At 44.5% G+C, this 22527-nt stretch overlaps 2 gene segments (V, D, J or C); both read left to right on the plus strand.

The window, feature by feature from the left end:
- Positions 1-16944: 16944 nt before the first annotated feature.
- LOC108784860 lies at positions 16945-17753 on the plus strand. The segment is given in 2 exon segments: positions 16945-16990; positions 17437-17753. Coding segments are annotated over 2 exon segments (363 nt in total).
- Positions 17754-19621: 1868 nt separating this feature from the next.
- On the plus strand, positions 19622-21212 carry LOC108784861. The segment is given in 2 exon segments: positions 19622-19664; positions 20896-21212. Coding segments are annotated over 2 exon segments (360 nt in total).
- The last annotated feature ends 1315 nt before the right edge of the window (positions 21213-22527 follow it).

Here is a 22527-nt window from a genome sequence, read left to right on the forward strand (position 1 = left end):
CCCTGCCTGGGACCTGGGCCCGACTGCCGGCCGCGATCACTGGCTTTCAGTGCCCCCTCGGCGGGGAACGTTCGTCCTCTTGCCCCCTCCCTCCAGGTTGAGCATGAGAAGCTGGCCGGAGGAGACTTGGTTTTTTTCCCCTCTGATTTGAACCGCAAGTCGAGCTGGATGAAAAAAGACACTTTATCCTTTTTTCCTCCTGATTTTTTTCTTTCCACCTCCAGGGTCACGTCGGCGGGAGCCCTGCCCGGGACCTGGGCCTGACTGCCAGCCGCGATCCCTGGCTTTCATTGCCCCCTCGGCGGGGAACGTTCGTCCTCTTGCCCCCTCCCTCCAGGTTGAGCATGAGAAGCTGGCCGGAGGAGACTTGTTTTCCTCTGATTTGAACCACAAGTCGAGCTGGCCGAAAAAAGACACTTTGTCCTTTTTTCCTCCTGATTTTTTTCTTTCCACCTCCAGGGTCACGTCTGTGGGAGCTCTGCCCGGGACCTGGGCCCGACTGCCGGCCACGATCCCTGGCTTTCGGTGCCCCCTCGGCGGGGAATGTTCGTCCTCTTGCCCATTCCCTCCAGGTTGAACATGACAAGCTGGCCGGAGGAGACTTGGTTTTTGTTTTGTTTCCTCTGATTTGAACCGCAAGTCGAGCTGGCCTAAAAAAGACACTTTGTCCTTTTTTCCCCACTGATTTTCTTCTTTCCACCTCCAGGGTCACGTCGGCGGGAGCCCTGCCCGGGACCTGGGCCCGACTGCCGGCCATGATCCCTGGCTTTCGGTGCCCCCTTGGCGGGGAACGTTCGTCCTCTTGCCCCCTCCCTCCAGGTTGAGCATGAGAAGCTGGCCGGAGGAGACTTGGTTTTTTTTCCCCTCTTATTTGAACAGCAAGTCGAGCTGGCCTAAAAAAGACACTTTGTCCTTTTTTCCCCCTGATTTTTTCTTTCCACCTCCAGGGTCATGTCGGCGGGAGCCCTGCCCGGGACCTGGGCCCGACTGCCGGCCACGATCCCTGGCTTTTGGTGCCCCCTCGTTCGTCCTCTTGCCCCCCTTCCACCCAGGTTGAGCATGACAAGCTGGCCGGAGGAGACTTGTTTTTTTTTCCCTCTGATTTGAACCGCAAGTCGAGCTGGCCGAAAGAAGACACTTTGTCCTTTTTTCCCCCTGATTTCTTTCTTTCCACCTCCAGGGTCACGTCGGCGGGAGCCCTGCCCAATACCTGGGCCCGACTGCCAGCCGCGATCCCTGGCTTTCGGTGCCCCCTCGGCGGGGAACGTTCGTCCTCTTGCAGGTAAATTGGGGCAGTTCTAAAGCAAAAGTTAGACTTTTAAGAGTGTTACTAATACGTAGTGCTATGTATCAGAGTGTGACACCTTTACTTACCTTTACTTGTAAATGAAGTCCATTCGCCTATCCTTCTGGACAAAGATGTCAGTGACTGCGTTGTAAAAGTCTTCTTTACTTTCTTGTAGTTTTGAGAGTCTTTCTGTCTCAATAGAATTTCAAAGTTTTTTTATTGACAACTGTCAGCTTCCGAATTGAAGCTGGCACCTTTTTTCTTCATAATGGTAGGTGAGGGCTCTGCCTCACCTGCCTCCCCTGACCACACGTCCTTGACAAGGTGTGACTCTCTCTTAGCAGCTCCAGGCTAATGGAGTTGTAAGATGTTGGTCTTAAAAAACAAAATTCATGGAATCAATTCCCATTGATGGCTGAATTGCCTACATGCAAAATAAGCTTCTGCTTTAGTCCCTTCAGGCAAGGTCTAGTGGTCACTGAGTAAGGTGGTGTTCTTGTAAACCAAAGTTTATTGGCTCGACTGCATGCTGGGCTTACATACAAGGGGCACTTCTCCTTCAGCACCTGTATGCCAGGCACTGCAGCCAAGTGTTAAGGTGTTGGTCTCATAAACCACGATCATGGGTTCAAACCATCTATACCTGCACACAAGGTAAGCTTCTCCTTCAGGCAATGTGTGTTCACTATGGAGTATGCTGTTGTTCTTGTAAACCAAAGATTGTTGGCTGGACTGCATGATGAGCTTACACACAAAGTGCAGTTCTCATTTAGCAGGGCCAGACACAGTGGCCAAGTTTGAAGGAGTTGTTCTCACAAATCAAACATCATGGGTTCCACCCCCTTCTACACCTGAATTGCCTACATGCAAGTTGAACTTCTCTCTTGGGCAGTGGCTAAGCAGTAAATCATTTTTGTAAACCAAAGTTTGTTTTCTTCATTGCCTGCTGTGCCTAAACACACAATATGCACTTCTCCTTCATGAGCTGCAGGACCAGGCACAGTGGCCAGGTGGTAAGGTGTTGGTCTCATAAACCAAAGATCATGGGTTTAATCCCCATCTGTGCATAAACTTCTTACATGCAGGGTAAGCTTCTCCTTTAGTCTTTTCAGGCCAGGTGCACTGGCCAAGTAGTAATAGGTTGTTCTTGTAAAGCAAAGATTGGTGGATGATTGCCTGTTGTGCCTACACACAAGGTGCAGTGGTCAAGAAGTAACGGAGTCTTCCAGTTAAGCAAAGTTTAAGTGCACCTTCTGTGTCCACAGGTGCACTTCTCCTGTAGCAGCTTTAGGCTAGACACAGTGGCCAAGTGGTACGCACACGGTGTGACTCTCTCTTAGCAGCTCCAGGCTAATGGACTTGTAAGACATTGGTCTTATAAACTAAAGATCATGGGTTCAATCCCCATATGTGGCTACCACACAAAATACATCTCTCCTTTAGTGGCACAGGCACAGTGATCAAGCTTTGGTCTTGCAAACTAAAATACAAGCAGCCATATCTTCTGTACCTTGATAAAGAGAACCTGTGAGTCCGTGTTGGCACTTTTCTTGTTTGACATGATCCATTTGGAATCCTAGAGTTCTGACTTCTTGTATCTGCTATGTTTGTGTTGTCGATGCTGCCTGTGTACCTCACTATCATTTTGGAGAATCCTGTATGATAGAGATAGATGTATGGGATGGACTGTTCTTTTCAATGATTGAAGAGCAGGTACACTTTGGCTACACGAACCTTTAAAAGCTTCCTGGAGACTCTTGGAACCCCAAAACCTGATACACTCTGATATATAAATACTGACTTTATTTTCTGAGCTCCAGGGTTGGTCTGCTTCTTCTGGTGCTGTACCATTGGTCACAGAGGCCTCACATATATAAGAACCAATAGTTTCATGGGGCTGGGATAGACATTTAAAGTTGCATGCAAGGATTGAAGGATTCCTGTAATTCAGCCATGCACCTGGTGATCCTGCCATGAAGGTCCTTGCTTTTTTGTTTACTTTATGAAGCTTGTGCATCACATAAGGGCATATTGAAAAAAGTAATGAATGTGACTTTTAACAAACATTCACTGGTGGTGAATCCGTCACTATCATTTAAAACACATGCATCAGGTAGATCCCCTTGCAGTGAATGTTTAGTGAATGTCAGATTCACTGCTTTATAAATATGCCTCATGATATCTGGATTTGTGGCTTGTTTAGATTGTCATACAGGAGCCTTTAGTTGTACTTTAAAACCCATAGGCGGGAACCAATGAGGAAGTGGGAGGGGGCCACTGGTTCCAGGAAAGAGCCAGACAAAATATTTCATTTTAATGCATCATCGAGACATTTGGTGTCCTCTCTAATGATGTTCATCACTCTAAGCCTCCTCATCTGTCTTCCTTACTCGTTGTCCCAGTCCATAACACAGGTACCACCTTTTGCGGTCCTTCGTCCAGGTGACCCGGTGTCTTTGTCATGTACTGTGACAGGGAGCGATGTCCCCACTATAATCTGGTATAGACAGGGGCTTAAAGGTGGCTCTCTCACTTTTATATCCTCATCGGTGACTACGGGCTCGGTGGAAGAGCTGACACTTACACATTTTACAGCAGAGAGGAGTAGCAGCTCACTCTTCAATCTGAAGTCTGGGAAGATCAATGAGAGTGACAGTGGAGTGTATTACTGTGCCTGGAGCCGCACAGGGGTGAAGGTGGATGGGGCGGCCTTACAAAAACTGCTTCTTAAAGGATTATTGAAATGTAAACAAAAAGTTACACTATGAGAAAGACTTTCTGATAATGTTCTCTGCTACGTATGTACATTTTCATATTTCTGCACGGATATTTACATATTTGACATAGATTTAGCTTATTTATTCATATATTGTTCTCTGAAGTTTCCCTGTTAAGATAAATAAAGCTTATGGGTAACATCTGGGATCCTTGTGGAAATATTAGATGGGGTGTCATATGAACCACTTTTAAACAAAATCTAAATATATTCCTTTCTGACACATACATTTTTGAGTGCAGAACAACAATACACTGACACTTTAGGTCGAAGAACAATGACCTAATGAAACCCAAGGTTCAGAACAATGACACATTGATACTCGTGGATCCCAAAACAATGGCACAATAACACTTGGGGGTCCCAGATGAAAGACGTACAGACACTTGGGGTACCGAATATTGATACAGTAACACTTGAGGATTCTACAACAATGATACAGTGGCATGTGTGGTCCTAGATTTATGACACACAAACACTTAAGGTCTGATATATAAAACCATTTCCACATTTCTTCATTGTGTGAATGAGATTCACAGTGCTGTATGGCCACTAGATGGCCATACAGCACTGTGAAGAGCTGTGGGAATGGTTTATAAATCAGCCCTTTAGTGCACCAGAACAATGACAAAATTACACTTGGGGTTCCAGAACAATTGCTCATTAACAATGGGGGTCCTGGAACAATGGCACACTGACACATGGGACCCCAGAACAATGGCACACTGACACTTGGGTCCCAAATCAATGACACACTAATACTTATGGGTCCCAGAACAATGACAAACTGACAGTTAGGGTCCTAGAATAATAACATAGTGACGCTTAGGATTTCAGAACAATGGCACACTTATACTTGGGGGTCCCAGAACAATGACACACTGATATTGGGGGGTTCCAGAATAATGACACATTGACACTTAGGGCTCCCAAAACAATGACAAACTGTCAGTTAGGGTCCCAGAATAATGACACTGTGACGCTTAGGCAGGGGCGTCCCGAGGCTGGGTGACACCCGGAGCGGACCTGGGGGTCCCAGAATCCAAGAACAATGGCACACTGATACTTAGGGGTCCCAGAACGAAGACAAACTGACAGTAAGGTTTCCAGAACAATGACACACTGACACTTGGGGGTCCTATAATATTTACACTTACTGGTCCCCTTGGACATTAACTTCAATTTTGTGACATTTTCTTTTTGTCTTTTACAGTGTTAATTCATAGGCCCCGAGATGAAACGTGATTGGCCGCTAAGGGTATCAGACAATATTGTGCGGGAATACTCTAAAACATACTTTCACCCTCTCTCATCTTTTCTTTTTATTTCACAAAGAAATGTGAATCCCTTTTCATGGACAGATGTTCTGCAGTTCTGCAGAATGACACATAGGGAGATAGTCTGTAGATGTTTTTGGGGCAATGTCTCTGTGGCCTAGTTCCGGGAGATATGTGAGGTACCCGGTGCATTCAGTGTAAACTGATATCCTGAATGTAACATAGAAACCACAGCCCAAAGTAGAGTAACTGCCGCCGCAGGAATCAAACGTCCTTCACCAGCTACTAGAGTCCTTGTGGCAGCCCCGACCACACCAAGGAAACCACTTGTTGGCAGGTGTGAGTACAAAATATTTCCTTTTTTTTTGCAGAGACTCCGAGGTTCATTTAGTATACGGGAATAAAGAATGTTAAAGTTAACCTGTGCTTTCCCCATGAAGGGCAGAACCATGGGTTAACTTTAAAACTGGCAGATATAAAAATCACACATTAATGCAGCTTTGTATTCATTAATACATCCGTAAATGTTCTTTTTTATATATACAAACAGTGTACCTGAATTTAACCTGATATCAGCTTCTTGCAGTCCCTGTACAGTAGAGCTCAGACTGGGGGAGGGAGAAGCAGCACAAGAAGCCAGTCAGCCATCTATGTGAATGAAGCTCTAGAGATAATGTTTTATTATTACTGTATACTGCATTGAGAGCCCCTATTGATAAATAGTGCTCCAGGCATCAAAATAGAACCAAGGCACAATGACCCAACCTTGTCTCAAAGTGTAAGCCTAAGGCCCGGTTCACACTTGGGCGTTTTGTAGCGCGTTTCTACGCTCTGCAAAGCGCTCAAGCACCGAAATCCCATTATTTCCTATGGGTATGGTTCACACCTGGGCGTATTACATGCCGTATGAACGCGCTACAAAACGTCCTACGCCCAAAGAAGTACAGGAGCTTCTTTGGGGCGTTTTTGTCGTGCATTTCCATTGGGATACAGCCAAGTAGCCCTCGGAAACGTGCGACACGAAACGCGCAACAAACACGCATATTCGATACGCCTAGGTATGAACCCAGCCTATCTGTGCCCTCTGATCCTCCTAAGACCTTCTACTCTCTAGCTCCTTTGTCAGCTCTCCCATGCTCGCCTCTAGGACTTCTCTAGAGTCTCTCTCATCTTCTAGAACTCCCTACTTTAACCTGTTTGGCTATCTCCTACTCTGTCTGCCTTTAGGCGATCCCTAAAGACTCATCTCTTCAGGGAAGCCTATCCCACCTCAACCTAACCACTCAACTATCACTTTCGCAAACAATTCATCCACACACAGCTACCACCTCATGTATCACTGGCCCCTCCCTTTTAGATTGTAAGCCCTCAGGGGCTTCCTTATATTGCAAAGCGCTGCGCAAACTGTTGGCGCTACATAAATACTATATACAGAAGCTTTAATAACAATTAAAGCAGAGATGCACGGATTCCAGTACTTGCTCATACCAAGTACTGATACCGGTACTTCCAGTAGCATAGAGCCAGGTTCCCGGGCAATCAGGAAGACGGGCAGCATGTCATTACCCGCTGCCCAGCTTCTGATTGCCTGGGAAGCTGGCTTCATGCTGTTTGTCTGGCTCCATGGGAAGCCGGCTTCCCAGCCCATCAGCATGGAGCTGGCCAAACAGGATGCAGTCGGCTACCCGGCTAATCAGGGAGCCAGGCCGTGAGTAATGACTGGCTTCCTGATTGGCTGGGAAGCCGGCTCCATGTTCCCTCGCAGCACTGCTGGTCACAGGAAATCTCCCTCTGACCAGAAGTTGCGGTATCAGGGATAAGTATCGGAGCATTTGGGCGAGTATGAATACTCGCCCAAATACTCGGTATCAGCACTGATACTGATATTAGTATCGGTATCGGTGCATCCCTAATAATAATGCCACTCTACCATAATAACCACTCAGCTACGCTGACTAAATTAAAATATTGCTTTTGTTGGCTAGTTGTTTTTTGTTTAAAAATATTTCCTCTATATTCCAGAAAACAAACAAAAATCACAAGTATTTCATTTATAATGCAGGGAAATGGGATTTCATGGTCCAGTTGTTTTTTTTAATTTGTGAAAGCCGTGGACTCTAAGGGACAGAAAATTCCGGGGACAAACAGCAAAATTCTGAAAGTGGAAATGAAGGTTAGCCAACCATTTTTTTTAAATGAACATAAACCTAAATCATCACAAAAGGAAACATGGGGAGGGGGGCGGGGGGATGCAGATATAATGCAGACAGGCTAAAAATGTTCTTTGTTCTGTGTAGCTACGACATAAGAGTGATCATGTGACTTCCTGTCTCTGCAGTTTCTTGCTATCTCAGCTTGATGAATCAACATTGCAACCATGTCCCTTCTGCAGCAGCTTGTGCTCTGTCTTGCTCTTCCATATTGTAAGTGAGAGAAGTCCACTATGCACCTCCAAACCTACCCAAAACTTATATTTGAGTTTTGGACAGATGCCAGTGGGTTGGGTAGCTGGAGGACTCCAGTGGAAAACACCTCCCTGGCATATTTTCTCCTGCCTTGGAGTATTATTTCCCCATTGTAGTCTTGAAATGTGGGAGAACGAGACCCCTTGGCAATGACTATGTGAAGAAATCTGGCCGTTAGAGTCCATGAAAAAGACAAGACCATGGTGGGTGATTCAACCCTCTGGCATCCTCATATATGTTTTTTGGGGTTTGAGTCTATCACTTTACATTGTGACAAAGGGGAATAGTTTATGAAATTTCATAGCAGAACATATAAAAACATTTTCAACACATTGCTGTCTTTGCAGGTCTGGCTCAGACATCGATCCTTCAAAGTCCCGAACTTATTGTCAATAGAGCCAACAAAGAGATTACAATGGACTGCCGTCAGGTGAACAATAACCACGACTACATGTACTGGTACCACCAAGGAGCCAGCCGTGAGCTGAAGTACATTGCCTACATTATTCGGGGACAGGATCCCATCTACGATGACAGCTACAAAGACGAGTCGGTCTATGAGATGAGGAGGAATGGCGATGACACCTCCCTGAAGATCAAGTCACTGAAAGCCCAGAATGAAGGAGTTTATTACTGTGCATCCAGTGCTGCACGGTGACTGAAAACAGTCTGGAGCCTTTGATCTAACCTCATCCATCAAACACAATGACGGTGCTCACACTGATGAAACAAAGTAATTGCACCTATGGCTGCCCTTGAACATACTACTGTTAATGAGATTAGAAAACAGCAGACTTACTGAAGCTATCATTGTGTCTTCTTATTTGTTACATAATAACTTATTTTTGACATTCATGATATAGATCAGGCCCCACACTATGGCCTTCTGTTGCGGTGTGTTACCGCATATATGTTATCAAGTACTCTGGTAAGGTACCCCATATAATAAGATTGGGCTTTCAATGCATGGCAAAGAAAGCCAGACCTGCGCACAACTCAGCCATTGCATGATATGGGCGTTGTGGTGGTCTGAAGTGCAGGTGAGGTGGCACCTTATATAGTTACATAGTATTTGAGGTTGAATAAAGACATTAGTCCATCAAGTCCAACCTATTAGGATCTCATTCTAGGAGTACCCGTACCCCTGTATATTACGGTCCCTTAAGAAATCGTCCAAAAGTTTCTTGAACAATTCCACATTATTTGCTGAAATCACCGCCTGTGGCAGTGAGTTCCAGACCCTAACTGATCTTACTGTGAAGAACCCCCTTCGCACCTTGTGCTGGAATTTTTTTTCCACCAATTTTAGGTTATGGCCTCTAGTTTTTGTAACGGAGTTAATTTTAAACAGTTTATCGCTAATGTTGCTACCACCATTAAACATTTTGTACATGGAAATCATATCCCCCAGTACCTTATGTACTTATGAAAGTTTGTGGGGGACAAAGTCAAAGGATACAACGCTTGCTAAGGTGGGTGGGGGCGGTTTTGGGTAGGGTATTTTTGAAAATAATGTTGGGTATGCTGGTTAGGTGAGCGGCTTCTGAGGCATTCGGACCGGTGTGTCCGACTGATTGAGGAAGCAAAGAAAAAATAGAGAGAGAAGTGCTGCAAACCAGAAGGGGGCTTGTACAATGCTTGGATGTAAGTGTACGGGTGGGAGGGAAAGAATGGTGTAAGGTCAGTGATGGGAATCGACAATGTTATTGGAATGCGGGTGGTAAACTCAGCGATTAATTCGTCCCAGAAAAGACAGAAATATGTGGTAAAATGGTGAGGTCAGCGTTGTGGTGGTCTGAAGTGCAGGTCAGGTGGCACCTTATGTACTTATGCCTTGGGGTGCCATTCTAAATAGATGGTATCAGAGTGATGTACGTTATCAATGCATAGATGTGAATCCAGCCAAAAGGAAGGCAGAACTGACACTCTGCCGTCGCCCTCTATCAACATGCTTCTTGTCAACACAGGAATTAATCGGCAACTTGTGCTGCTTCTTCCTGTTCCAGTCTGAGCTCTACAGTACAGTGTACTGCTAAAGCATTGACACCCAGTCAAATTCATGTACTGCGTGCATTAATGAAATATACACTTTATTATGTATTATTATATACAAAACTGCATTCGTTTTTTTATCTGCCTGGAGTTCAGGTCTAAAAGCAGAAAACGGTGTCACATACGGCTGTGACATCAATAATCCAAGAGGGGGCAGCACTGACTGTCACATAGTAAGTAACATATCAGGTGTGAATGTGAAGAATTTGTGGGTTTGTATATACTAAGTACATCTGCTGCCTGATGTCACACGCTGCAACATTGTCATCATGCTCCTTCTACTGAGGCTCTCTATCTGCTGTATTTTTACATCCTGTAAGTATAAATGCCTGGACTGCACACTTTACCCGGGTGCCCTAATGCTACCCTTGTGTAGTGTGATACATGGAAGACCTGCTATCAATAATTAGACTGACTGTAGTGGGAACATTAGAGTGCAAGCTCCTTGGGGCCAGCTGAAAATATCTGTAGTTCAAATACAGCATAAGCAAGCAGAGAAACAGCTTCTTTTTTTGGCACCGGTTAAGGGGTCACCCTTTCTAAGTATGCTCTGATTGTTTGCCTTGGTCTTAAAATTTGCATCATGTATAGATAATTTAGCTTTGAACAGATATTAGTAAATTGAGTAAGGAAAGGTCCATAAAACTGTTTGTAGCAATCCGAAGGTTTATTGAAGATAAAAGGCACAACAAGTGCCAACTATTGACTAAGGCGCTAGCTGACACTTGTTGTGCCTTTTATCTTCAATAACGCCTTGGATTGCTGCAAACAGTCTTATGAACTTTTCCCTATTCAACTGACAAGGTAGCAGCCAGGCAAGTATGGGATCTGTGTTGCAGCAGCAGGTAGATTGAGGTCGGCTATACCTGTTATTGGCAGTAAGTCACTTATTTTTTCTATCTTGAAAGAGATACTAGACAGTAGTCAGGTGAGGAGGAAGGGAGGGAGAGGTGCTCAAATCCATAATGTTTGGTGATCGATGCCGACAAATGAAGGGTAAGAGTGTGCAATGTTGAAAATGTATCCTCATAGAAAATATCGGTGGTCCAATTTACTTCTGACCTGAATCCTAGCAGGTTCTAAATTCAAAACCTCAAGAGTTCCCTGATCTTTGAACATATGCTAGATTTGAGTCAGGTGAGGAGCAAGGGAGAGAGATACTAGATAGTAGTCAGGTGAGGAGCAAGGGAGAGAAAGGTGCTCAAATCCATATTGTTTGGTGATCAATGCCAAAAAAATTAAAGGTAAGAGTGTCCAATGCTGAAAATGTCCACATAGAAAATATTGGTGATCCAATTTACTTCTGACCTGGATCTTGGCAGGTTCTAAATTCAAAGCCTCAATAGTTTCCTGATCTTAAAACAGATACTAGTTTCGAGTCAGGTGAGGAGCAAGGGAGAGAGAGGTGCTTAAATCCATAATGTCTGGTGATTTATGCTGACAAATGAAGGTAAGAGTGTGCAATGCTGAAAATGTATCCACATAGAAAATATTGGTGGTCCAATTTACTTCTGGCCTGCATCCTAGCTGGTTCTAAATTCAAAGACTCAAGAGTTTCTTGATCTGCTGACTGCATGTTTTGTATTATATTGGATTTTTTATAAATATCCCCAAATCGGCAGAATACAGATATTTGTGTCGAAAAAAAACCCCTGGTATCCGACTACATAAGAATTTTCATGTTTGGAGAAATAATACTCCAAGCTATATCTAGTAGTATTAATTCACTCAACTGGACTTGCTCTGCAATGCTGGAAATGTTTTCTACTTATCCAAGTTAGAACTGAAGAAGCTACTTGGATGAGTAATGAAACGTCTTCAGCCTTACAGAACAAGCCTAGTTGAATGTGGTCACCTAGCTATAGCATGACCTGGAGAAATGGGAATCTTCACAGCCGGTCTATTTAGTGTTCATAAATTGTTGGAACTTTGTATTTGTATGGACTGCATAAGCACAAGCCAAGGGAAAATCTTACCATTAAGGCACTTGAGCTGCTGACCAAAATAAATGATTGTCAGACCCTTCTCTCTTGAGATCACATGGTATTGGCAATTTGTTGTCTAAGTTGACCTGATTAACACCTGCAGAGATATTTTGTGGCAGCTGAAAAGACTTGTACAATGTCCTCCATCTTTTCCCAGGCCTTGCTCAGAAACTGACCATCTCCCAGAATCCACCTCTCATTTTGACTACAGTTGACAAGGAGGCTAATATGTACTGTGAACAAGTGACCACTGACCATGACCAGATGTACTGGTACCATCAAGAAGGGGGACAGGGTCTGAAACTTATCGCCTATATAATAAGAGGACAAACAGATGCTTTCTATGAGGGGAAAAACAAAGACTTCTATGAAGTGGGGAGACACAAAGGAGACAAGTACAGCTCCCTGAGGGTGAAGCCACCGACAAATGGGAGTCAAGGCGTCTACTTCTGCGCCTCCAGTGATGCACAGTGACTGAAAACAGCCTGGAGGCTTTGATCTAACCTCCACTGCCAGTCACAATGATAAGAACACATAGCACTATTATTGTTGGTTATAATAAAGAGAGGTAAGCAAAAGTATCCTCCCAGAATAAGTCAATATTCAGGAGGTCAAAATTGATATTTCAGCTTTTTTCTTTCACGTGACTTCCGGTCCTTTCGGGTCATGTGACTTCCATTCCTTACAATAACTCGGCAGCTCAGTTTCTGAAGCAGCTTGGTGACAATGTTTCTTCTACAGAAGATTCTCCTCTACATCACCATCCCGTCATGTAAGCAAGGAAGAACTACAGAATATCATGAAGGGTCAACCTACTATTCCTTGTACAATCTCCCTTAAGCATACCAAAACTATGCAGTATGGGAATCTATAGAAACTATCCAACCAATTTGTAGCCGGTCAAGCAGAGAGATCTAAAGGAGATTACACAGTGAAATGTTACATGTGTAGGGATCTTAAAACGTATGTTTGGGTTCTGGGTGGTTGGCGAGAACCCCTTGTGATGGCTTCAGCAGATGGTATGCTCCAGGAGGAGATATAAAAAGCTGGTGGGTGAGTCATCTATCTTGCATCCACCCAAAATAGGAAGAACTGTTTCGGAAAGCCTGATCCCATATTGACCTATTCACAGGTTGATACATGAGAAAAGTAAGTTGGATTAAGATAAGAGTCTTACGTTGTCTTTTCTCTCTGTGCAGGTGTGGCTCAGACGGCGACCCTCTCTCAAACCCCCCAGCTTATTGTAAGCCGCCCCAACAGGGACATTCGCATAGACTGCACTCAGGTGACCACAGATCATGGCTACATGTTCTGGTACCACCAAGGACCCAGCCGGGAGCTAATGTACATGGTCAGTATTATTCAGGGACAAGATCCCATCTACGACGGCATCTACAATAATCAGTCGGTCTATGAGGTGGGGAAGAATGAAAACAAGCACATCTACCTGAAGATTAAGTCACTGACAGCCCAGAATCAAGGTGTTTATTACTGTGCTTCAAGTGCTGCACGGTGACTGAAAACAGCCTGGAGCCTTTGATCTAACCTCAACGTGAAACTCAATAGGAACAATAAGTGAGCTCACACTAATGAGCAAAACAGTGGTGGCAAAGTAACATCTGATAAACATATTACATATCATTGAACGGAATAGCCCTGTAGATATCATGGGACTGGATTTGCCACTTGGCCACATAGGCTGTGACCCAGGGTGCCATTGCTCCTGGGAGCAGCATTGAGTTCAGGATTATTAAGGGGCGACATTCGCAGGGCACATCTTTCTATTTTGGGGGGCTAATGCCAAAAACTAATGTTCTTAATAGATATATTTTTTCCAAATAGAATGTGGCCTACTGTAATAATACATTATGGCCATTAGATAGAGTTGAAGAGCATATGAAATAAATATTTATTTGGTTGGGTGTATTGTGCTGGAATGGTCTGCAAACTGCCCCTAGCTCCCTCAAGTGCCCCCCTCACCCAGCCATCTGCACGGCCCCCAGCTTCTTTGAGGGCCCCCCAGCCAACTCTACAGCTCTCATCCCCTCTGCAGTATCTTCCATTTTCTGCAATAACTCCCATCTCTTTTCAGTGCCCTCCAGAGCTCTAGAGCTCCACAGGTAAGCCAGGAGGAGAGAAAACAAAGAACACATATGAGTCTAGAGGGGAGGATTTGTGGGCGGAGACTGATAAGAACAGCATGTTGTAGTCCTTCACATGAATGAGCACAGAGGGTGGCTACTTTTCAGCCCACATAGGGACCATGGAGAAGAAAAGTAGCCACCCTCTGGCAGGAAGTTGTGACTGGAGAAAAATAAAACGGATTTTGAAGCATTTAGAGCTGAACAATCACATTATTTACATAATAGAAATTATTTTTAATATTTAATTTCTGAGTTTAGTTGCTTCAATATCCCCTCCCCCTTGCATTCCAGAGGAAAATTTAGTACAAATAAAAACATTTCTTGGAGAATTGGTCATGTTTTATGCAAGCAACTTTTTTGTGACACTAAACATGCATCCCAAACTTTAAGGATCAATTACCAAATAGTAAATAAATGGGGGCTTTGAATTGATGCATCAGTTTAAAGCCCCCCCTCATTTACTATTTGGGTATATGATGTGAGGAAACTGTAGCTAATGGCCAGAAAACATATAGATTGGACCTCTCATTTCTCTCATTTCTGAAAACAATTTGCCAGCAGCGTCTCCTGAGATCTCATGTGTTCTTCAATGTAGAAGTCTATGAGGGTCTGTCCATTAAGAATCCAAAGAGATACTTTGTAAGAGTTGATAAGGAGTGTACTATGGCCTCCATATCTTCCCAGGTCTTGCTCAGAAACTGACCATCTCCCTGAATCCTCTTCTCATCGTGGATCAAGTTGGCCAGGAGGTTCTGATGAACTGTCAACAAGAGGCCACTAACCACGACTGGATGTATTGGTACTACCAAGCGAAGGGGCAGGGTCCAGAGCTTATCGCTTACATGAGCAAAGTGGAAAAAAAACCCAGCTATGAAGGGAGCTACAAAGGAGACTTTGAGATGGGAAAGAAAGAAGACAAGCACAGATACCTGAAGATCAAGTCCCTGAAAACTGAAAATGAAGGGGTTTATTACTGTGCATCCAGTGCTGCACGGTGACTGAAAACAGCCTGGAGCCTTTGATCTAACCTCATCCACCAGTCCGTATCAGGGAAACACATAGCACTACTCACACTGATACAATAAACAGTCATAATTGTTTATTCTAAAGATACCTCAAGACATAGAGCACATTAACCAAAACTTGTAGATCATCGACAGTTTGTATGTCTGTATGCATCTCCATTACTCTGGCCAAGCCTGTTCCACCTCCCTTCTTCATAGGTACAGACACATAGAGGACATTCACCCAATCCGGTAGGTCAGGGACTGTTTGTTTGTCTGTAGGCTTCTCCATGACCCTGGCCAAGCCTGCGCCATCTCCCTCCTCCATAGGTACAGACACAAAGAGGAAATTCACCCACTCTGGTAGGTCAGGGACTGTTTGTATGTCTGTAGGCACCTCCATGACCCTGGCCAAGCCTGCTCCACCTCCCTGGCCAAGCCTGCTCCACCGTAGTCCTTCAAACGTACAGACACATAGAGGACATTCACCCAATCTGGCAGGTCAGGGACCGTTTGTGTGTCTGTGGGCACCTCCAAGACCCTGGCCAAACCTGCTCAACCTCCCTCCTCTATAGGCACAGACACAGAGAAAACATTCACCCAATTTGGTAGGTCAGGGACTGTTTGTATGTCTGTAAGCACCTCCAAGACCCTGGCCAAGACTGCTCCACCTCCCTTCTTCATAGGCACAGACACATAGAGGACATACGCCCAATCTGGAAGGTCAGGGACTGTTTGTATGTCTGTAGGCACCTCCATGACCCTGGGCAACCATGCTCCGCCTCCCTTCTCCATAGATACAGGCATGGAGGTTCACCTGATGTTGACCTGTATTTTTGAACAATGCTCTTCCAGTAGAAAGGTTGATCAATGGCCAGGTTGTGCGTTCCTGCCTGACAGATGTCCAGTGTTATAGGAAGCATAGCTTAGGAAGTCTATCTAAAGCCCAAACAATCTGGTAGCTTTGGATAAAGTGGGGATGAGTTAGGACTCCTGCCAGATTTTCATTGCTGTTTGTGTCCTTGGGACATCTCTGTGGAGATTCTCACTCTCTATTGGTTCTGGTAATCATTGTCACTGGACAGAATGTGATGGGAAATCCAAAATGTTACATTTGCTTCCAGGACATGAGGTAAAGGAAAATCTTCCAATGGGGATGCCTATTCTAGTGGCAATGGTCTAAGATGGGGTTTTATTTTACTTTGGAGGGATTTCCTCTCACTTCCTGTTGTGTTTTTGGGACAGGAAGTGAAGGAAACTCTCCTCAACAGGACACAGACACTGAAGAAAATCCTGATAGAGACTTCAACCATTCTCTAATCTACAGTATACACACCAAAATCTGTTTTGGGTCTGCAATAACCTATATAACCATTCCCTATTCTATACAATACTAAAACAAGTATAAAAAAGGTTTTAGAGATACTTTAAAGTAAATTTAAACCCCAACTGAATGACATTTAGTTTGCTAAAGCACTGTGTATCATAATCATTTGCCCATAAAATACTTTTCGACTTTTATTGTTGCATCTCACTGGTGCTGGTCTCCTGAAGCCTCTTTGCAGCCCCATCCTGTCTACATGCGTTGCAGCGATGGCTTCATGGGTGGATTTCCTGATGGTTACAACAGTGGACCAGGCTTGCATTATGTGTGTTGGCTCAACCCCTTGTTTTCTCCATTGGAAGCCTGACCGAGTGACAACACAGGAGAAGAAATAGGAGACAAAGACAAAATAAACCATTTTATGGAAAAGTTGAGTTACGTTAAAAGAGTTGAAATAAAATTAGGTTTCAGGGATGCAAATACTGAAATGCCTAATTTTATATACAAAATCAGTAATCCCGTAGACAATGACAGGATGTACCTTTTAATGTGAAGTTCGGTTGCTGGTCACATGACTTCCTGTCCCTACAGCTACTTGGTATCTCATTTTCTGAAGCAGCTTTGTGAGAATGTTCCTTCTGCAGAGGATTCTCATCTTCCTGGCTATTCCTCCTTGTAAGTAGAGAAGGGGACCAACTGGGTAACAAAGGGTGGACCTTCCTAAAACCTTTTATTTCAGTTTTGGGCTGATGGCATTGGGTTAGAACACTGGAGGACTGCAGTGGCAAAATGTATTCCACATAATTTCTACTGACTTCTCCATCATATATAATTTACTAAAATTTTGTAGAGGGGAAACCCTTGCAGTGGCTGTGGCAGGTAGGTAGATGAAGCTGGCAAAAAAACATAGGCGAAGATATAGGCAAAGATATGTGTTGGCCAGAATACCTGGTATGTATAGGAAATTGCAGGGCAATTTAGCCATGTGGCATCCAACCAAAATTGGAATGTCAGTTGTAAAAGGATTGACCATTTAATGTCAACAAATGGGAGTAGTTTATTTCATTTGGTATAATAAAGTTAGTCATTCATAAAGAAACTCTTCTAATGTCTCTGTGCAGGTCTGGCTCAAACATCGATCAGTCAAAGCCCCCCGCTCATCGTTCGCAGTGCCAATGTGGGGGCTGAACTGCACTGCGAACAGGTGACCACAAACCATGACTACATGTACTGGTACCACCAAGGAGCCAGCCGTGAGATGAAGTATATTGCCTATAGTTTCAAAGGACAGGAGCCCACCTATGATGACATCTATAAGAATGAATCAGTCTATAAGATGGGCAGCAAGAAAGGAAGCAAGCACAGCTATCTGCAAATCAAGTCACTGACAGCCCAGACTCAAGGAGTTTATTACTGTGCATCCAGTGCTGCACGGTGACTGAAGACAATCTGCAGGCTTTGATCTAACCTCATCCACTATTCTCAATGAGAACACCAAACCTGCTCACATGGACTGGATTCTGATCTATGCATATATTACACACATGTATATAACTGATACTGGATGACTGGACCCTGATTCTGGAGGACCTCAAAGTCTACTGCAGGTTTTCTCAACCAGGGTCCCTTGGAAGCCCAAGGTTCCTCCAGAGGTTGTTAGGGATTCTATGAGCAGTGGAAGGAGGACTACAATGTCCACTAGTGTTTAGGGGGTCCTTCTTCTTCTGATCACTTATATAAGGGGTACCTCTCCCACTGGTCCTGGACTTTTTAGGTACTAACTCAAAACACTTGTCTAGTTTTTAACAAAAAATATTTTATTTTTATACAAGGCAATTTAAAAACGAGATAAACAACACACATACAATCTCTGAAATAGTAAGAAATGTCTCTTTATATGCTGTATATGAGAACTCCTCCCAACGTACACATCCAATAAACATATTTTAACATCCATAGTTTTTATCAGGTATAAAACCCTCTTTACATATGTGAAGCACATTATTGGTTGAAGGGAGGGATAATGGGATGGGATTCACTCAACACGTTTCATGGATAGTGATCCACCTCGTCAGGAGTCTTTGAGGCGTTGATATACTGCCTAAGTCAACATGTCTGGAGGGCGAACATTGGGCCACCAACAAGAAGCACTCCTTGGGTCATACAATCGGCATCCATCTCCCACGGACCACTTTATTTCAACTGCCCTGCTTATCTCTTCCATCAAGTGTGGTAAAACAGATGGGGGAATCTTAAGCATTGGGGTAATAGTTGTAGTCTGTGGGGAGGGAAGAGCCCACCTCCTCCTCACAGTAATCCGACACCACAGTTGCCGGTAGTGTGGCCCAAGGGGTATTTGTTGTGTGACCCAGGGGGTATTTGTTTTTGGTGGCCCAATGTTTTACATCATAGCCCTCGGGGCTTCTCTATAATGGGGCAGTCTGAGGAGGTTTCTTCAGGCGGCATCTAAGTGGGTCATGTGGGGGGGGCAGAGCTTCCTTGATCCCTGCAATGCTCTGGCTGGCTTCCCGCCCAGCTTACTGATGTCAGTAAGCTGAGCGGAACTCTATGGCTGGCATCCCGCCCAGTTCCACGCAACCAGTGACATCAGTGAACTGGGCATCATGTCATGCACCAAGAGCTGCTAACTCCCCACTCCTGGAATGTGCACCAGGAACCAACACCCCCTTCCTAGAAGGTGCCCCAATAGCAACTAATTCCCCCCCAGAATGTGCATCACATGCAATTAACATCAAAGTTTCCCCTTCCCATCAGGAGCCTCCTTCACATCAGAAGTCTGCCTGCACCATGGATAGGCATGACACAAAATTCTTGAGGCACCGCTAAGGAAGTAAGAAGGCACCGTGGTTGAGAAATGTTGGTCTAAGCTTCAGCAGATCAAAATCAAGTCTCCGGCCAGTCAAGATTGTGCCATGTGGCAGAGCATTGCACATCTTAGGAATGGATGGACAGAAATACAAATTAGGTAAAACAGCTCCTGTATATGGATTGCATCAGAGTATTTAGCTGCTTGAGCAAAATGAATACACAAAGGTGCCAAACTGGACTGGATGAAGCGGTAATTAGTTGTTTGTTTTTATAACCTGGAGATCGGTATTAAGCCAGAATGGAGACATGGCGTTCATTTTAGATATAGTGCATTAACATTACAAATCCATGGGGAGGCAGCACTGACTGCGATATAGAAAATAGGTATGGGTGGATATTAAAAAAATGTAGCGTGTAGGATTGTGTAAGTACACGTACGCTGCTTGTTTTCACAGAGTGTAAAACTTCATCGTCACCATGGGCCATGTGCTGCGGCTTGTGATCTGCTGTGCACTTACTTGTAAGTATTACAACAAGGACAGTACCCTTTGTGCGCCTCATTGATACCTCTGTGTTATGATAGATTCCATATTGGTTTCATCTCCAGGGAAGGATAGCTGAAAGCTTACTGGTACAGAATCCCTCCAAAGGACCAAGCTCCATCTTGGTTCCTATTGGCATAAAGTTTGCCTATTTCCCTTTATCTGTGTTGGTTCTCCCCATACCGACATGTCCAAATGAGCTTTCTGCAAGACTCAGTGTAGGAATTAGAGCGTAAGCTCCTCTGGGGCAGAGACTGAAGAGCGTGGCAATATCATGCACTCCTTAAATGCCTGTGTAATATACATTGTGTATAAATTCAGGAGACAAGAGGATAGAATAGAAACATTGTAACCAAAGAAATATATATGTATACAAAAGAAGAAAGCGGTCTACCCAATAAGTCACAGTTACATACAAAGGGACAGTGTAAGCCTAATGGTCTGCAGGTAACTGTATGTGGTTAATACCTGTACTCAGAGGATTCAGTATTTTTTTATATGTCACATGTCTTTATTTATATTTGTATCCACATTTATCTGCAGGCCAAGCTGTCCAGGGGGTTGGAATAAACCATATAGCAATATCAGCAACACACTGCTGTGCCCGCTTCATGCATTTTTTGCACATTTTCAGGCTTTCTGTTTCAACCAATGGAAAGAATAATACTAGGAGGATGAGATAGTAGGTAGAGGTTTAATTGCATGAAAAACATGGGTTACACACATAGGTTAATCATTCCCTCATCATGCATTTGTCCTGGGGCCCTCACCCCCTTCTTTCAGACTCAGCAGTGCCTGGACTTCCATACTGCAGTGGTACCATGTGACATCATTGCCGCTTTCTACAGTATTGTACTGTGAGACCAGGCTGACCCCCAGGGTTGTGTCCATGACAGCATGTATCTACAAGTGATGGGTTGAATGGCACCGGCCATCATTCAGCCAGGAACGGACAAGCACACTTCTAAGTGTGTCAAATACCTTGTCCTAGGCTGGGTGCTGTGGTCCCTCCCGCTGGCCTCTGCATCCTGTAGTGGTGTAACAAGGCTTGACCGCTCATTTAAATACTTACATTGATTCATTATAATCACATAACTCATTCATAATAATACTCATTGACAAATGGGACTAGTTTAAGAGTATTGCATTCCATAAAAGATAACATTAGCCTAAGAGAAAACCACTATTAATGTCTTTGGTGTCTTGTAGGTCTGGTTCAAACATCGATCGATCAAAGCCCGCCGTTTATTGTAGAAACCATCAACTCGGAGGTCCAACTGGAGTGCAGGCAGGTAACCACAGATCATAACAGCATGAACTGGTACCACCAAGGAGCCAGCCGGGAGCTGAAGCTCATTGCCAATATTCTGAGGGGGATGAGCCCCACCTATGAGGAAGGCTACAAAAATCAGTCACTCTATGAGGTGGGGAGGAAAGACGGCGACAAGGACACCTACCTGAAGATCAAGACACTTACAGCCAAAGACCAAGGAGTTTATTACTGTGCATCCAGTCCTGCACGGTGACTGAAGGCAATGTGTGGGCTTTGATCTAACCTCAGCAGCCAGATGCATCCAGAACACATACTCTGCCCACAATCACTCGATACAAATCTATTCCTTCATTTCCTGTGTTCGTAGAACTGTTATATCACACAGAGTACATAGAACTCTTCACATCAGCCACTAAAGTCTGCATCAATACATGTCCCAGTATAAAGCAACAGTATTAATAAATCATTAATGTAGAACTAACCCTTGCACTGTGGCTACCACCTCTGCAGATGTTAAGTGCTAGTTTTGTCTAGGAGGCTCAAGTCAAACTGTATTACTCACCTCATCAAGCCCAAGTCAAGCTGTATTACTCACCTCATCAAGCCCAAATCAAGCTGTATTACTCACCTCATCAAGCCCAAATCAAGCTGTATTACTCACCTCATTAAGCCCAAATCAAGCTGTATTACTCACCTCATTAAGCCCAAATCAAGCTGTATTACTCACCTCACCTTCCGGCTTCCTCTGGGCTAGACTGTCCCTACAGTCTCTTCTTCCCTGGGCTCTGAGGTTTAAGGACCACTGATGTCATCACATCTGATGAAGGTTCATTGACCTGCATTAGATGTGAGGATGCTGAGGGACATTCCATAACTGGAGCAGAGCGGTGAGCTCTTTCCGAGGATCAGGTGAGTATATCTGCTTTATTTGAGCCCCCTAGACAAAACAAGCACTTAACCCTTGCAGTGCGGGGGTAGCCCTACTGCAAGGGTAAGTTTTTGAATTTCTCACAGAGTTCTTCTTTAAAGAAACCCTGCCACCAGTTTGTACTTCTTGAATTAGACTTGCCTCAAAAAGTAAGGTCCGCTTTTTAAATGTGGCACCCCTCCCCTTGCCGAAACACTGAATAAAACCTAAAAACACTTCTGGGTGCTTCAAATGGGTTTTGTATTCCTATGCTAGTCTATGGGAATGCAAAGTCCAAGTCAAGTTAAAGGAGAACTATGGGGTCAGGGCTTTTCCCCATAGTTCTCCTTAGGGTAACGGGAGGACACAAACTAGCGTCCTCCCGTTACCCTAAGCTCAGTATACCGCGAGCTACAGCTCGCGGTATACTGAGACGCCGCAGCCAGAACGGATCCCGACATCGATGTCGAGATCCGCCCAGCTGCGTGAGTGACAGCTGGCTCTGCCTATCTAGAGGCAGAGCCAGCTGTACCCGCCCCCTCCCCCGTCCGTTCCACCAGTCAGCGCTGGAGGATCGGAGCGGGGAGGGGGGAATCCAGCCCCTCCACTGTCATGGCAGAGGCGTGACAGGATCGAGAGGTGAGTGAATGCCGGTATATGT

This window comes from Nanorana parkeri, unplaced genomic scaffold (assembly GCF_000935625.1).
Source record: "Nanorana parkeri isolate BGI_ZX_2015 unplaced genomic scaffold, ASM93562v1 scaffold130, whole genome shotgun sequence".
In the NCBI taxonomy this organism is placed as follows: Eukaryota; Metazoa; Chordata; class Amphibia; order Anura; family Dicroglossidae; genus Nanorana; species Nanorana parkeri.